Source organism: Ctenopharyngodon idella, chromosome 21, assembly GCF_019924925.1.
Source record: "Ctenopharyngodon idella isolate HZGC_01 chromosome 21, HZGC01, whole genome shotgun sequence".
Lineage (NCBI taxonomy): Eukaryota > Metazoa > Chordata > Actinopteri > Cypriniformes > Xenocyprididae > Ctenopharyngodon > Ctenopharyngodon idella.
The window spans coordinates 10,869,099-10,886,949 of record NC_067240.1 but is presented as its reverse complement, the minus strand read 5'-3'; the positions used below and the strand labels follow the sequence as shown (position 1 = coordinate 10,886,949).

The 17,851-nt window shown below is 38.7% G+C and overlaps 1 protein-coding gene across 2 annotated transcripts in view; it reads right to left on the bottom strand.

The window, feature by feature from the left end:
- bcr (BCR activator of RhoGEF and GTPase) overlaps positions 1–17,851 on the bottom strand; it is a 73,056-nt gene that overhangs the window by 11,225 nt on the left and 43,980 nt on the right. For both annotated transcript variants that reach the window (XM_051877479.1, XM_051877480.1), the window contains 11 exons: positions 16,311–16,415; positions 15,349–15,534; positions 11,592–11,699; positions 10,251–10,311; positions 9,926–9,978; positions 8,826–8,966; positions 2,439–2,560; positions 2,001–2,166; positions 510–629; positions 326–401; positions 142–246 (listed from right to left, as the gene is read on the bottom strand). In XM_051877479.1, coding sequence (XP_051733439.1) covers positions 142–246; positions 326–401; positions 510–629; positions 2,001–2,166; positions 2,439–2,560; positions 8,826–8,966; positions 9,926–9,978; positions 10,251–10,311; positions 11,592–11,699; positions 15,349–15,534; positions 16,311–16,415 — 1,243 coding nt within the window. The remainder of the gene's footprint in view (positions 1–141; positions 247–325; positions 402–509; positions 630–2,000; positions 2,167–2,438; positions 2,561–8,825; positions 8,967–9,925; positions 9,979–10,250; positions 10,312–11,591; positions 11,700–15,348; positions 15,535–16,310; positions 16,416–17,851) is intronic.

The following is a 17,851-nucleotide window of genomic DNA, read 5'->3' as shown; positions in this document are numbered from 1 at the left end:
AAAGTAATTTAAGATGTGGGCAAATTTTATTTATCTATTTACATTTTGCACTGAACAATCATGCACAATATATCCAGGAACATTTAACAACAACAGAGCTTTAATTTCATGTTGTCTTTCAGAACTGTGCACCTTCCTTACCCTCTGTATTGACAGTGAGGGGTAATTGATGGACCGTCTGTAGTTTGACACAAGAGTTGGTGAGCATCTGAAGCTCCATGGATGTCAGACTGAAGCTCTTAAAGCCTGGAAAATGAGTAAGCATTCAGTTGGAAAAAACACTATCACATGATCTACTTCTGATTTCAATGACAATGCCACTCACATTTCTTCTGCTGTTCTCGAATCACTTCCTTCCACTCCGCACGCTCATAGTCCGATGAGATCAGAAACATGTAGCTCTGAAATGCATAACCGACACGGACTGTGAGCATGAGAAGGAACATTGAGAAGGAGTGTGAGGATGAAAATCAAATACGACAGAATGGCTGTGAATCACTGGCTCTTACCTTTCCATTGCGGTTATGCACTCTGAGGGGCATGTTAGGAGAGTTCAGCAGCAGTAGCGATTCCTGTTCTGACAGCTTCTTTTTCAGCCTCTCCATAACCTTTGACCCTTTGTTGGCTCTCTGTTGAGGTAGGGAGTAAAAAGCAATCTTAAAACCTAGTATGCTGTCTAATTAACATTTGAATGCAGGTATGATGCCCAAAAAATGCTGTCTAGATAAGCAAGACACAGCTTTTGACAGTCAAATATTCACTAATATTCAAAAGTTTTAGGGCGGTAAGATTTTTTAATGTGTTTTAAAAAAGTCTCTTAGGCTCACCAAGGCTAAATTTATTTGATACAGTAAGAACAGTCATATTGCGAAATATTATTACAATTCAAAATAATTATTTTCTATTTCAATATATTTTAAAATGTAATTTATGCCTGTGATGGCAAAGCTGAATTTTCAGCATAATTACTCCAGTCTTCAGTGTCACATGATCCTTCAGAAATCATTCCAATATGCTGATCTGGTGCTCAAGAAAACTTAATTATTATTATCAATGTTGAAAATAGTTGTGCTACTTAAAGGGTTAGTTCACCCAAAAATTAAAATTCTATCATTTATTACTCACCCTCATGCCGTTCTACATCCGTAGAACCTTCGTTCATCTTCGGAACACAAATTAAGATATTTTTGTTGAAATCTGATGGCTCAGTGAGGCCTGCATATTCCAGCAATGATATTTCCTCTCTCAAGATCCATTAATGTACTAAAAACATATTTAAATCAGTTCATGTGAGTACAGTGGTTCAATATTAATATTATAAAGCGACAAGAATATTTTTGGTGCGGCAAAAAAACAAAATAAAGACTTATATACTGATGGCTTCATGAAGCTTCGGAACGTTATGAATCAGCGTGTCGAATCAGCGTTTCGGAGCGCCAAAGTCACGTGATTTCAGCAGTTTGGCGGTTTCACACGCAATCCGAATCAGGATTCGACACGCTGATTCATAACGCTCCGAAGCTTCATGAAGCATTGTTTTGAAATCGGCCATCACTATATAAGTCGTTAGTTTGTTTTTTTTGGCGCACCAAAAATATTCTCGTCGCTTTATAATATTAATATTGAACCACTGTACTCACATGAACTGATTTAAATATGTTATTTATTAATGGATCTTGAGAGAGGAAATGTCATTGCTGGCTATGCAGGCCTCACTGAGCCATCAGATTTCAACAAAAATACGAAGGAAATACGAATGAACGAAGGTCTTACGGGTGTGAAACGGCATGAGGGTGAGTAATAAATGACATTATTTTCATTTTTGGGTGAACTAACCCTTTAATATTTTTGGGGAAACCATAATGCATTTTTTTCAGGATTCTTTGAAATAAAAATGTTTTGTGACATTTAAAAAAAAACAACAAAAAAAAACATACTGATTACAAATTAGATCATCAGCATGACAATTTGAGTGAAAAGTTGCCTAAAATATCCTGTACCCTCTCTCTCTGAATCTCACTCCTCAGGGATGAGATCTTGATCTTAATGGCATCCAGCTCCTCATCAGGGGCCTGTGGGATAGGCAGGGGCTCTGACTCTTCCGCCGTGTGGAAGGTGAGGTCTGAGAGAGGAATGTACCACTTAGAGTCATACTGCTGACTCTTCCTGCAGACAGACAGCACGAGGGGAAGAAGGGGTGATAGGGGGAAATAATTTAATATCCAGGCAAAAATACATCATAGAATATGATTATAGAGAATGGATGATAGTGCAGACTGAAGAGTTAGGATGTTAGGCTAGGATTGTGAAAATAACAAGCGTGTCTGACTCAATACCTATATGGTAAATGTGAGCTGAATTTGAGTAGACAGAGTAGAACAGAATTAGGGAAAGACAAAAATGAATAGAGAAGATAGAGACAAGGAGATTTTCCTTACCCTCCAATCTGTTTCTTCAATTTGGCACAGAGCAGGAGGTCAGTGAAGAGAAAAACATGGCGTAGTTTCCGGGCCCCTTCTACAAGCTCCACCATGAAGCTGTCCTTCAACAGCTGCCGGTTCTGACATACAGAAAAATAAAGTAGGCAAATCTAAATTACATATATATATATAATCCTTCAGACATCATTCCAAGACGCTGGTCTGGTGCTTAAGAAACAGTCCGTATTATTATCAATGCAAAAAACAGCTGTGCTGCTTAATTATTATTATTTTTTTTTATTTTTTTTGTGGAAACCATGAATCTTTTTATCAGGAATATTTGATGAACAAAGTTCAAAAGAACAGCATTTATTTTTTAAATATATATATTTTTTGTAACCATGTAAAGCCAAGTTAAAGTTCACTGTTACTTTGGAATTTAATCCTTGCTGAATAAAAGTATTCATTTTCTTTTTTATTGATCCCAAACATTTATATTAGCATGTTAATTATAACAGAACAATTCTAACTTATCTGAAGTGCCACTAGGGGGCAGTCCCACCCTATTTTCAAAAACGACATCAACAATCAGAAAAGAGCAGTGAGCTCGTTTTGATGAGTCTTTGTGTTTATGAAATGAGAAAATTTGGAGGACATTTTGAAATGGGTAACTCCGGTCAGCAGATCATATGCTAAGTGATAGACCTGCAAGCCTAAGTGGTAATTAATGTGTGAAAACACACAAATACGCATAACACAGCCCCCGGCCACATGTCACGCTTCAGTGCTCCCACAGCAACACGTCACCTCTGCAGTGGGGAAACAAAAGATGATATCACAAGCATCTCATCCAATTGGATGCTCTAACCATGGCTCCACTCACCTCCACATTCAAAGACCACTAATTTTTTGGTGCAACATTACTATTGCAGTTGACTCACCCAAACATACATGCTTGAGTGAATTTCCCAGTGATGTGCTGTCTGCAGCTGGGGACACGGAAGAGATGGAAGAGTGACTACACACTCATTCCAAAACTTCCAGCAAGCCAGACATGATGTGCGTCATTGCATTTCGAGAACAAAGTCTAATGGCTTGATTTCAGCTTATGCCACCGCCAAAAATGAGATTCCTATTCCACATGGCTCCATTTTCAGCATACAGAAGTGCAGTGGGCAAAAAAAAGACAGCCTCTCTCCACATCTCTACCAAAAGGAAGAGCAATTACATAGTTTAGTCAATGCAAACAGTTCAATCAGCGGTTAACGGCGCCTCTTTTTCCTCAGCTCAGCTGTTTCGGCAGTAAATAATTTGCGGGGTCCTGTGTAAGTAGATGGTTACTGTCTTGAAATAGCGTAGATGATTCCAGTAGTGAATGCAGAGACTCGAAGAGCTGTTTGTGCCCAAAAGATCCCACTCAGCACTAGTGAAAAGCACAATGTTCCCAAATGCTCCCACACCACCAAGATTATACTGGTCCTATTTCAAAACGGAATCATGCAGGAAGTACATACCACTGCGAAAGAGGTTGTCCATAACACTGTGAAAGAGGTTGTCCAAAACGTGTTTGCTGAACTCTTCTTAAGAGAAATGCAGGAAAATAAGGGACGGCCATATGTTTACAGGAAACAATAGTTTCTGGTCACATCAGTGTGAGTGAGGGACCTTTCAAAAATCTCACTTTGCCACAAGCCTTTAATCAAAAGGGAGGATAAGGCACTCAGTACATATTTATGATTCTTTTCCCAATGGTAATGCACTCAGCCGTCCTGGGGATGGTATAAACAGTAGGGAGCTTTATTCTTGTGGCATTCTGTGGTCAAATATGTTTTGTATAATGACCACTAAATTGTATAATTGACATCTGACTGGTTATTTTTGCAGTAATGCTAATAATAATAACAATAATTATTATTATAAATTAAACTGCAAAAAATATTTTTGTCAGTTCTTAATCTTGGTCAAATAATAATAGAAATAAAAAAATATGGTAACACTATTTTAGGTTTCATTTCTTTTAACTAGTTGCTTATTAGTTTGCATATTGGTTGTTCATTAGTACACATAATGCCTTGTTCTGCATGACCTTATTCCACATCCCTTAATCCTACCCAATACCTAAATTTAAACGCTACAAAAACTACCTTACTAACTATTAATAAGCAGTAAATTAAGAGTTAACTGAGCAAAAGGTGTAGTTAATAGTGAATATGTGTTCCCTTTACTGTTACCAAAAATATTGTTAATATTAATTGATTTGATGTATTATTATTTATTATATTTATTTATTATTAGTTAATCTTGGTCAAATAAATAAATAAATAAATAGTGTTATTGTTACATTACTGTTAATATTATTTTTGATATTAATTATTGTTCTTATTTATTATCATTACTATTTGCATAGTGGCAGCACAAAAGTATTATCTTAATCTTAGGCTAAAAGATACATTGCACATAAAAATCACTGTACCCCTACCAGACCAGTGACCAGTTCACTGTACTTTATCCCTTTATACTTTCTATCCAACAAACAACAATGTAATAAAAACATACACCCAACAGCACACACTAAAACTCTTCTTTCAAAGAGCACCACGTATCTGCATTTACATGACTGGCATTTCCAGAACAGTCTCACTGTAGGCGAAATGCAGAGACAAAAGCCTCTTTTCCTTTCTCTTTCTTCTTCACCCACAAGCACACAGACATATACAAACATGTCCAAGAACGAACAGGCCAGGTATCCTACCTAAATTTCTTCTGCAAACACTTGTACTAGACTGCACTGTACACTGTGTGCAAATCTATACCAGTGTCATATCAGTCTAAAGTGAACATAATGTGCTTTTTCCCTCTCTGTAGAAGAGGAGATGCTCAAATGAGCTGTCTCAGCACATCAGATGACATTTTCCAACAGTTTGCCTCCAGTAGAAACATGACAATGGCAATATCTCATAATTACCCACTACAAATGGACCGAAACCACTGAAAACTAAACACAGCCATTCAAAAAAAAAAAAAAAAAAATGAACAGCTTGTGAAGCTTAAACAGTGTTTGTAAAGACAAAAACCCCTTTGGGGTGCACATTTTTACCCTTCTTAACATTTCATGCTACTTGAAATTATTTTTAATATGAATATTTGTTATTATGAGCTTATCACTGATAATGTTACATTCCTTATAAACAAAGTGACACTAAGCACATTTATTTGCTTAAGTCACCTCTCAAGAGATTGTGCCCTAAAGGTAAGAAGCAAAACGCTCTTCAGACGAGTCTGTGTGTGTTGTATGTTGACATGCATATGTTTGTGATAGTCTTTTGAACAGAGCAGGTGGCTTTGAAGAGCCCGAGGTCGTCTGGTTGTGTATGCATATTCGTTTGATGTGTATCTACTGTACAGGATTTCGGATGTTTGAATTGCTTCTGTGTGTTTGCATTTATGTGTCTTTAGTGCATACACTTCATTTGCATACTTTCATTATGAATGAGTGTGTGTGTGCATCAAATGTGTGCAGCTACATATGAAGCCCATCGCTGTGTGTGCTTGTATCGCAGATGCTGAAACCTGCTTTCTGAAATCGGCAGGTTCATTTGCATTTTAATTAAGTGGCTTTGGCCCAGCAAGTGCAGGCCTCTGGGGCCACCCTGAATCTCTTCTCTCCCTCTCTCACCCGCATACCTCCAGTTTCCAGCACGGGTAACACTAGAAGCCCTAGCAATCAACGCAACCATGACCTGAACAATCATGCTAATGCTTCTAGCTGCCCACTGATATCAGTTCTGAAGTTACTCTTAAATAATGAGATCATTGTTCATTGGCATCTACCAAAGAAATGCTTAGGGCACCATACTGTACCTCTTTGCTCAAGCTAGATGCATCTCTAGAATAACTAAATGAAAGAAATTAATTAAACAATAAAAAGTAATAATGATATAAAAATTACAGCTGATACCAGTAAGCCAATAATTATTTTTATGTTATGGCAGGAAACCAATAAATAAAATATAGTATATAAAATATCCTATACTATTTGTCTAAAACCTTAAAATCAATTTCTTAAAATGCTACAAGCAAATTTAGGCATCACAACTTTACAGAGTACAGTATGAAAAATGGACATTCATTTTGAGATTTGTTAAAGATTACGTTTAACAGCATTATTGAATGATTTGGGTTTTTAAAAATTAGCTTTAAGTGAGCATTAGATTAATCTAAATGTAAAAAAAGAAGGGGAAATGGGCAGGTACAATAACATATCCATTATACCATTGTCTGTCTGAATACTCAGTTCTGATTGGCTGGAAGGTGTGCAATAAAACGTTTAAAATGTTTAATGCACAGGTAGTTTAGAGTCAGTTTAATCACCGTTCTATATAAATGCGCTGCTTTCATTGAAGCACACATACACACACACACACACACACACACACACACACACACACACTCGCAAATATCGGAGATCGCGCTGCACACACACAGAAACACGACCACAGAAACTTGTCAACCTGCCCCACAACTTTTATTAATAAATTAACTTCGCTACTGAAAATTTACTTCGCAAGGATGTTGTAACGTCACTGTTTTTAATTAAACTCACAGCTTCACTGCTAGTAGAGAGACACTGCACAGAGCAGGTTATTCACGTGCACATCTCTCTTTCTCTCTCTCGAGACAGACTAATTCATTCAAATAAATGTCATAATTCTATCAAATAAATTTAACCTTACCACACCACTTCATCTCTGTGTCTGATTTAAAGCTGACAGAATGCTAGATCTAACGAGTGAAAGCTGACAAAAATAACATTTTAACCCTTCCACTCAAATGTAGCTCTGCCAACATCAATGACAGCTTTAACTTGTCAATGCTGGCAAATGACCATGGTATAAGTGAGATAATTCACAGCTAGCTGGGCATTAATTGATCTGAATGCACTTTGCAGAGGCAACCACCCTCCACTTCGCGTCAGTGGTTCTTTGCCTCCATGTCGTGCATTAAAATCATTTAATGCACAAATAGCCTTGGATTATCCCTTACATATCAGCTGATATATATATCCAATATTGTCCGATATTGATTAATTAAAACAATAAAACTCGAATATTGGTCGATAACCAATATATTGTTTCTCCATACTCACTAACAAAATATTTTACAAAAATTGTACAAAAACAGTAAGGCATAGCTATGCAGTTTCTAAGGCGTTGAAAGTAATTTTTATAATGCTGATATATGGTTGCTATGGTAATCTGGGTGCTTTCCAGGTTATCGTCAATAAGACGTGTGATTCATGTCAGTATCACAAACGTGCTGGATGCCAGAGCTATATGGCAAAGTTTAATACTCATGGTCTATTTGAACCCCTAAAGTATGAGCATTAGTATTAGTTAAGCTAGTATTAGCTAATAAAGAAATTGTGCTTAAATCATCTAAAAACTATAAAAACCAAAGGAAGATAAACTAAAGCTTGTATTTTCTTCGACTGGGCTGAAAGACAATAAGCTCCACAACAACACATTGATTTCCATGAGTTCCTTTCATGCAGACACTATCAATATTTGATCAGTTGCTCTGTCCGCACGCGCCCGAGGGGAGGAAGGTGGGAGCGTTGTAGAGAGCGGTAGCAAACTCCTCCTCACCGTTTACTCAAAGTGGGTGGAGCCTGCTCCACACAAGATGGCCTTGTATGAATAATCAATGAGTTGCGAGGCAGAGTAAGGTGGCTCATTAAGGCAAATTACACGCAAGCACTGCTCGCCATCAATCACACAGCAACAATTTATCTGCCACTTTCCTGAGGCCACATTGCTGGAACGAAGGGGGCGGCACAGAGAGTCTCTGTGTCTAAAACCAAACATATCTTAAATTCCCAAAATCCTTTTAAGGGTGTTTTTCTCTGCCGGGGTCAGGGAGGTTATGCGCTTTCTTACCGCCTGTAACTAATGACATCATCATGACTCAAGAGCATTAGTAAGCAGATACCGAAGAGGTGATTAAAAATAAATCCCACTAGATCTGAGCATGAACAACTCAAATGCAGCAAAGAATTCAGTAACAAATAGAGGATGTTTTATTTATAGTGTAAAGCCTCTGTGGAGATTGAGAGTATATGCTAGTGTGAAATAAAGAGAAGGCAGTGTCGCCCAAGGATAGGTTCTGCGGAGAGCAGAGGGTGGGCTGGCTCTGAGATGGATGGAAATGGCTGGCTGTATATCCTGATGGGAGCTCATTGGCTGAATGGCTTCAGGGCACCTGCACTGTGCGACCTAGAATTTTGACATTTCTTTGCCCTTTAAAAATACGTTTTTGACAAATACTCTCTATCGTAAACAAGATGGAGGACGTATGAGAGTGAGGGAGAGGGGTAAGATGGAAGGAAGGAGGGGTTTCTGCACTCACCTCTCCCTTCTTGACTGTCATGGACTGGCGGCGAGGTGTGCTCTCTTCGTTAATGCTGGACAGGAAGTTCTGGGAGATGCGGAGGGCGTCCTGCAGGAGGGGGTAATCTGGGTGACTGGAGGGTGTGTGTTTCAGAAGATCCTGTATAAAATACACACAAACATCAAACCTAAAAGCAAAATGTATTTAATTTGATTTAATCAATGTTATTTCTTAATAAAATGTTTAATTTTTTTCTGTCCATGCAAAACAAAAGACTGTATATATAACCAACACAGTGCACTCTTATTGCTATGAATAGGAGAAATTCCAACTAGCAATATGGCGGCTCTAGGGCACCTTACATGTGTCTACACTAGACATGACAAAGCAACTGTTGCAAATCCATTTATTCTTTGTGTCAGAAGTAGCACGAGTACTTGAAGTACATCAAAAATAAAACGCGGCATCAGTTTACTGTCTGGAATTTGTCATGTTGTGTGGTGCCGCATCTAGTGTAGACAGAATCACTGTATATAATGGGTTCTATCTGCTTTTGTCGTGCCGAGCCACTCGCATCTGGTGTAGACACAGTGTTAGTCCCGCCTTCTAAATCAACAATTGGTAAAGTTATTGCATCACTGCAGCAGTTGTTAGAAGCTCCAGTTCCCTTAGAAACCTGAGACTCGTGCTGAGAACTGCATATCTGCATGCTTTAAACACTCTTTGAGTAATCGGAGATAGGCACCGTCCACATGACGTAATTTTCGCAGCCCAATTTTTGAGACCGCGCGGATGGTGCGTGTACAACAGTGCATGTGCGAGTGACTTTTGCGCTTGAAAAGAAAATCCACTAGATGCGGCGAACGCATCTTTCTGCGCTCGCGGCCAAAGGAGTATACTTTGAAAGGCTCACACGCTGAACTGTGCGTGAGATGAGCAGAACGTGGAAAATGAAGTATACCCGGGCCTTTAGGATGGCCGAATAACCAGGGAAGTGAGCTTCCCAAGGCACTATCTGCCAACTGGAAAGTACCCTAAATATAAGCAATAGTTAAAATTATAAACATACACATTTAAGCAATGCTTAAAACAATTATGATAAATTAAGGTTGACTCACATGTAAAACAAGCGTGCTCCGTGTCACTCTGTCCACTGGTTTATAGAGCAAAGCTGGCAGAGACAAGACAGAAGAGAACACATACACTGGGTGATTATTCACAAGAGCCACTTTCATACTGCAGGCTCAAATGCCTATGTTTGAAACCTTATCTAATCCACCCACTCAATGGGTTTTATGCAACTGAATTTAAAACAAGGAAAGACATTACATGCTGGAGCAAAATGTGCAACACTTAAGCTCAATGAAAATACTACAGATAATATAATGGCTATAGAATGCAACAATATATGAAAACAATGAATGCAATCTGCTTGTTTCTTACTTTCCAGTGAGTATTTGGCTGTCAGGTCTTTGCACTCCTTGGTGCTCCTGACCTTGAGACTCTGCAGAGATATCAGAGACAAACTCAGGATCAATAAACCTGTGAAGTGCACACCATCACGCAGGCCTGGTAACTCTAATCTCAAAACGAACATCAGATTACTATTACAGAACAACTATTTCACATATTACAGCAGATATTCTCCTAACAAATGGCGTTCATTGGCTCTCAGGTGCTACAGTAGATTGTTATGTTTACATGAAGATCATTTCACAGTTATGAACAAACTAATTGTTAATTTGGCATCACTAGTCAGTTGTTTTGGCAACCTCAGAGCTAGTCACAGTTGTAAATAGCACAGAATAGTCCAAACATTAAACGTAAAAATAAACAAAGTTTGCTGTTACATGCTTGACAGAGTACTTGTTCTGTTACTGCGTATATTCAACTCTCCCTCCTCCCTTCGCTATATTTCAAAAGAATCCCTTTCGGGAGAGACTAAATGAATAAATTAGCCAGTCACATTTGATCTACATATGCAGTAAGTAAATGTTTCCTATTGCAAGCTTTACACTGACGGCAATACACTCTAGAACTCAACTCACTAGAAATTGTCCACCCCCGCCAGTGCGAACAAACAATTATCCTAATGTTTGCTTTTGGTTGTGTTAGAAGGGAAGCATATCCAAAGTGTAAAGGGAAGTAGTAGTTGGCATGACAACAGCTGGTAGGGGGAATAAAGTGGGACGAGGTGAGCATCATCATGTAGATTTTATTCCAGACACCCTCTCTTCATAACATTTAGCAAGGCATAAAATCTCCTGCTGAACTCTGAAGAGGGTTGAGCGCCGCTTTTAGATCTGCTATGCTGGTTGGTAATGGTCTCTTTTTTTAATCAGTAACTCTGAGTGACCCCATGGAGGAGTGCAGCAGGTAAAGTCCCAAATAAAAAATGGAAATTACTTGTTCTTTGCTGGCAAAATGCATCAAGGACACAGTAGATCTGATTGGAAGTTGTTAAAGGCTACAATTCCATTTTCTTGTTTTTTAACTTTCCTATACATCTATATGCCAATTTAATAAAATATGTTTTGCTGTATAATTAGTTTATAAACTTGAAATGATATTTATACAAGTGCATAATTGTGTGGTGTGGTAACTGGTATTGTTAGCAACTAATATTTTTCTCTAGCTTGGGTTATGTTACAGGATGCTATTGCTTCTAACCAATCAGAAGTTTGTGTTTGTTTGCTTTGGTAAGAACTAAGCTGGGGACTTTGGGTAGAGGTATCTGTTCCTGTATTAGAATAACAAGATCTTGAGCACTCCAGTAGGCATTACCTCAGAGATCTCTGCGAACTGTGTGTTTGCTTGACAGCACTTCTCCGCGGTCTCCACGGCGAGTTCATAATTATCCACAAAGGCCCTGTACACTCCAAGCTGGCTAGCCTGCAGGAAGAGAAAACAAAGTGAGTCATTTCCACTCATGCATCTTTTTGTCTTGGTTGCCCATGTACGGTGGACTTTAAAACAGTAGGATGCAAACTGTTGAGATTTATGAGTACATCCAAGATGGCAGTTCCCGCTCCTGGCTAACAGCGACACTATCGTTAATGAGTGAGATGCACGCATGGACTCGCCATGGTGACATGGGGCGGACAGACGGGACAGTGTCATCGCCACAGGAGCAGCTGGGCCTTTGCTGTGCATGGCTATAGAGCCTACAGCGGTTGCCATGGCAGCAGAGGCCAACTCTACAGTGAGCAATTAATGCATGCGGCTGGCGCTTGTAAAAAGCACATTTGGAAATCTGATTTAGTCTATCCAAACTCAATAGCCTTCCTGCCAGTGCTGGAAACCTCTCTCTGGAAACAGATCAATCAATCTCTCAAAACACAAATATACATTAGATGATAAAGGGTTTGTGTGGGTGTATATGCGTGATAATAAACAAGCTGCAGCAGAGCCAACCAAAACAATATTTGCTGTCTGTGGATTGGACAGTTTAAGAGTACATAATCAACAACACTGTAGAATATGTTTCTGATTTAGCTTTACACTTTCATTTTCCACTGTTTTGGGCCCTTATAAACCTATGTTTTTGTTACTGTACCTTTAAAAGGATAGTTCACCCAAAGATGACAATTCTATCCTCATTTACTCACTCTCGTGTCACTCCATACCTGTATTAAGGCCAGTTCACACCGCACTTACAAACGCCGGCCATGCAGACAATCACCAGATTACAGTACGTCACTTCTCAGACGCGACAAATGAGAGCAGACCAACGGCAATGTGAATCGGCCTTTAATTTTTTTTTTTTTTCATAAAAGATGATATTTTGTTGGTCAGCAAACAGTTCTGGTGACAAAAAAACAACAACCCAGAAACGATATATTTCTCAAAATATCTACTTTTATGTCCCAAAGAAGAAATAAGTCATACAGATTTGGAACGACATGAGGGTGAGCATTCATTTTTGGGTGAACCATCCCTTGAACCATCCAACAACTGTTGGACAGAAACGAAAGACGAATTGGTATGACCCCATTGGTACACGTCCAGGTTTGGTGGTACGTCCGGGAATCTTTTATTCTGCTCAAGCCAAAGAGTCCATAAGTGAAGTCATTTTCTCAGTGTGTGCAATCCTCTCCATGCTGAGCAGAAAAAGCCGCCCCGGGCCAGAATCTATCTGCAGCATGGAGGACGGGAATTTACTCTGCGACAACCTCATTACAGCGTGGAGAGAGATGATGACCGTAATAAAGCAACGACAACACATGCCGGGCCGAGTCAAACCGTGGCTGAGCGCTGTGAGGAGATACGTTAAGCTGGAGTAAGAAACTGGAAATTTAGCAGTGTAAACAGACATGATGAAGCAACTTCAATCAAATGAATTTAAAACATCCAAAACCGACTAAACTAAGAGACCTCAGTCAGAGGAGACACCATATTTTATCTGAGGGATACAAATTGTTCAGTTTGTCAATGTTGTGTACTACATGTGAATTATTCAGGCAAGAAAACACAGAGAAAAGAAAAACTTAGCGGAAGAAACTCAATTAGATTTTTAAACAAGATAAAGATGGGGTGTTAAACACTCCCGACTGCAGGAAGTACTGATCAACAGTAAATTCTTTTTGTACACTGCTAATGGTTACAAACTCTCTCTCCACGTCCCTACGGCTGTATTCTGAGTGTGATTCATTGACCAAAAACGTTGTATAGATACAACTCATATGTAGTATAGATATTGTTAAATTCTTTTAGCCATGATAATTATGTGAAAATCTGATATCCTGACACCCCAATCCACCACCAAAAAGAAAAACTATAGTCTACTCTGCAAATGCTGTCACAGACACTATGTTGACAGGTCAGTATTCCTTATTTAGATAACACATAACCAGCCCATTAAGTGTCGATACAGGAGAGATGTATGCTAAGGTTGTTTTGAGAAGGTTTGAGATGCATCTAAACATGACACAGAAACTAAAAAGTTGATATGTCAGCTGGTTGAGACAGCTTGACAGAGGCTTCAGCACAGCAGTGTTCACATCCTCTCAGCCTCAAACACACTTCCTCATGATGACATGACCATATGCCAGGCCCAGCTAAAGATGAAAGTACGTTCCTCTGCACTTAACAATGTTTAAGTAGGTCACAGATCTGCATTGAAAAATGTGAATGTCAGAATCTCTCGCTGTTAGGAGAGAATTTACATACGGGTGTCAGTGACAGGCGTAAAACATTAAGTGCAAGCGAGAGGAAATATTAGCATCTTTCTCACAGCTGAGCAGGACAACAAACGTCACCTTTGACTTTCTTCATGATTTGCGTTGCGTTTACTTGCTCAACATGAGCTGTCGGGAAGGAAGAAACAACACAAACAGCAGGAGACATTTCTACCACCGACTGACTATATCTTTCTCGTTCATACATCTTGTTCTCTCTCCTGCTGTGAGCAACTGTCTTTTTAGGGAGCTGCCTCCTCGAGCGCTGCCTCGCCTCCTGCCTCCGGATTCATGCTAATGGATGTGGGAGAGGGTGAGGGGATCAGTGACAAATAGCCTCCGGTCAAAATGACTGCCTGACTGACTGACTGTCTGAGGAAAACCCAGCACCTTCTGGGAGAAAACACAACTTGGCAACTGTAGCTTCCGATTATTAAATGTGGGACGTGAAAGTGGGGAACAATGAAGGGGAAAATGGAAAGATAAATAAATGTGGAATAAGACTCCCACGCACACTGCCCGGACAGAGCGAGGGGGGGATTTATCTGCCCCCCTAACAGTCAGCAGAGTCACGTGAGGAAAGAACTTAATGGAAAAGAGCGGGGGGGCAAGAGATAGAGAACACAATCTTCGAATGGCACTATTAATAGCCCTCTCCTCGAGACACAAAGCACACACTGTAGTATCTGCCCAAGTGGCTGGGTGAAAAAAGACAGCATTGAGATGTGATTTTCAATGTTACACAGGCTCCTGCAGTCCAGACATTGTGTGACTGTGCAGTGTTGAACTAGGGGCATAAATGATTCATTTAGGATTCCTTGATTTGGAGATAAATGTTAATTTTTATTCAACCTCATGGCGTACAAAAGAGATTGGACAGCTGAAGCAATTCCACTATGATCAGAATAAAATCTGACTCTAAATGACTCTTTGACTCTTGCTTCTAAAATGAACAATTACATCACATGAAGGAAAGCTGATTCCGATAATATAAAAATATTAAAAAAAAAACATGAAATGCTGTTTTCTGTTTACTTAAAATTCTTCAGAGCACTGAAGAGGCGTTTCAGAGTAATTAAAATTACTTCAGAGTAAACAGGATATATTCTAGAAAAAAAGGAGGACATGAATTTATCTATAAAGAACTGATTGGATAATAAAAAAAGTGGGTGTTCCGTACCAAAATGGAGTTGGGTGATTTGATAGAAGGAGTTTAAGGAGTAGGAGTTGGTTATGTCAGAGACTGAGCAATTTAATACAAAAACAAGACAAAAAAAAAAATCACAATTACTAAATACAGGGTCCATTTTATTTTCATGTTGTGTTTAACCTAAAAAAGGAGATGTTTAGAAAATTTTACTCACTTGTTTTTGGAAAAGGTCTCCCACGCGTTGGTGGTGACTCCACTGCTGCACTCTGGGTAAAAGGCTATCATAGAATTCTTTGTGGATCTCGTAAAGCTCAGGCACTTTGAAGAAGATGGTTTCGATCTGTTGAACAGTCAGGACAGGCTGAGAGGTGGTGGCTGCTGCTTTCAGGGGCTTCATGGGCTGACAAAAGGTGCAGGAATAGACATTTGACAATGTAAACATGTTTTAGTAAGTCTGCTTTATCACCAAAGAAAGACAAGGTATAAACATTCTCCATTTTCTAAAGTAACTGAGAAAAACCCAATAGTATGTGTTTTTAACAATCTAATCAAGTATACACTACTGTTCAAAAGTTTGGGGTTTAGTTGTTTTTAAAAGAAGCCCTTTATGCTCTTGGGGGCTACATTTATTTGAACAAAACTACAGTAAACACAGTAAGGTATTTTTATATGTAATATTGTGATTTTTTTTTTACTCTATTTTATTATATTTTGAAAATATAATTTATTGCTGTGATGGCAAAGCTGAATTTTCAGTTGGAAACCATGATACTTTTTTTCTTCAGGTTTCTTTGATGAATAGAAAGTCTGAAATAGAAATCTTTTGGAAGTTATAAATGTCTTTACACTGACTTATGATCAATTTAATGTGTTCTTTCAAATGAGTTTCAACAGTAGTGTAAAAACAAATTAATGTGTGACCTTCCTTCGACTTCCTGTACTGAGCCACAGTTTTAGAGTGTGCATTTACCTTAAATTAGCCCTACTAATGTACAGCATCACATACTTGCATTTAAATGCATGACATTCCTGTTGCAGATGATAGATAGGCCATTTTTGTAAAGGACTTTAAGCTCTGTGGCTTAATCACTTAGCAAACCCATACATCTCACTTATAAGACTCCTTACAACAAACCTTGCACACTGTTATCAAATTCAAACTTGAATCTCTCTCACCAGTAACAGCGCCTCCAGATGGCTGAGGTAGGTCTCTTCACTGGCCAAGATTCCAGACAACACCCTTTTCCTCATCTCCAATCCCTTCTCTAGGTCCAACTCCGCCTGCGTGAACAGAGAAAGAGCTCACACGCTTCTGAACAACACACTCTTAAATCACATGACATTAAATTACATACTGGCATTGCTGGAATGAACTATAAAAAAGTGATTTGGCACTGGTTCAATAGAGCTGCTCTCTGTTCTTACAATAACTGTCTTGGCTACATGAGAATCATGGGAAATTCATAACACCTTTGAACTGAATAAGGCCTTTAATTGCTAACCACCAATCTCTGAGAAAAGTATCAAAGATACTACAGACCACAAATCCATCTAGAAGCGACATATCTATCTTGTGTCGTGTGTAGGTTACCGAGTGCTAATGACAGCTAAATGGGCCTGAAATGTTGGTTTCCATGGCCACAGCACAGGTAGTGGAAACCACAGATGTTTGTGATAGTCTCATGAGACTTTCTAATCCAGATTTCAGGATAAAACATCCATCTGCTTCACGACTGTGTTATCATTGCAGCCTATACTGGCTTGTATTGAGTTTTAAAGCTGAAGTGATGCTAAAATACTTTCACTGCATACATTTCTTCTAATCTCACCAACTGATATTAGATGTGAAGCCCCACCTGGTGACAGAGTAAATCCCGCCATTGAAACCTGCAGCAGGGGGAAGGTGGAAATCAAGGTTTTATTCATGAACTCTTGTGTGCGAGACGTCTCACCCCAGGGGGCATCCCTGTATCTCTAGACCACCATCTTTTATTCATCCACATATTTATTAATCAAAGCATGTCAGTGTCTTAGCGCATGAGAATGAGTTGAGCTCATCTCTACTGCGCAAACAATAACCCTCGCTTATTGAAAACACAAGCATGAAAAAGTATTTCTCATTATACACAAAACAGGCGAAAAATTAAAAATGGCTCTGAAGTGAAAAAAGCATGTTTAAAGAACATGTACAGAACATTACATCAGTAACAACTAGGAAAATGTAGATAAATTATTCTAAAAAAAATTTGCCACATGTAATTAGATGACATTTTAAACATAGGGTATATAATAATGCAGTTAATATATCCTTGTAGAGAACTTGTTTAAATGTTAAAAAGGATTTTACTTTAACCCCATTTATATTTTTCTGCAAGCTATGGGAAGTTGCCCCATTTTTAAATTTTCATATGTCTTATATAATATTGTACTATGAAATGCAACCTAATAAAAAACAGAAATGTTACATTATGAGGTCAACTTATGGAAAAGGTATAACTTTCAATATAAAGTTATAGAGATTTCTTGAACATAATAATTTCTTCATATTTGCTCATCCAAATTCAATCTTTTGGAAATGTGGAGTTTGAATAAAGCACACAGGTCTATTTTTCAGCTCAATTTGAATGGAGTGGCAGTCTAAAACAGCTTTCTGTGATAGCATGCCCTGATGTGACTTTTCTTAAAGGTGCAGACAGAGAAATCACACCCAATAAAAT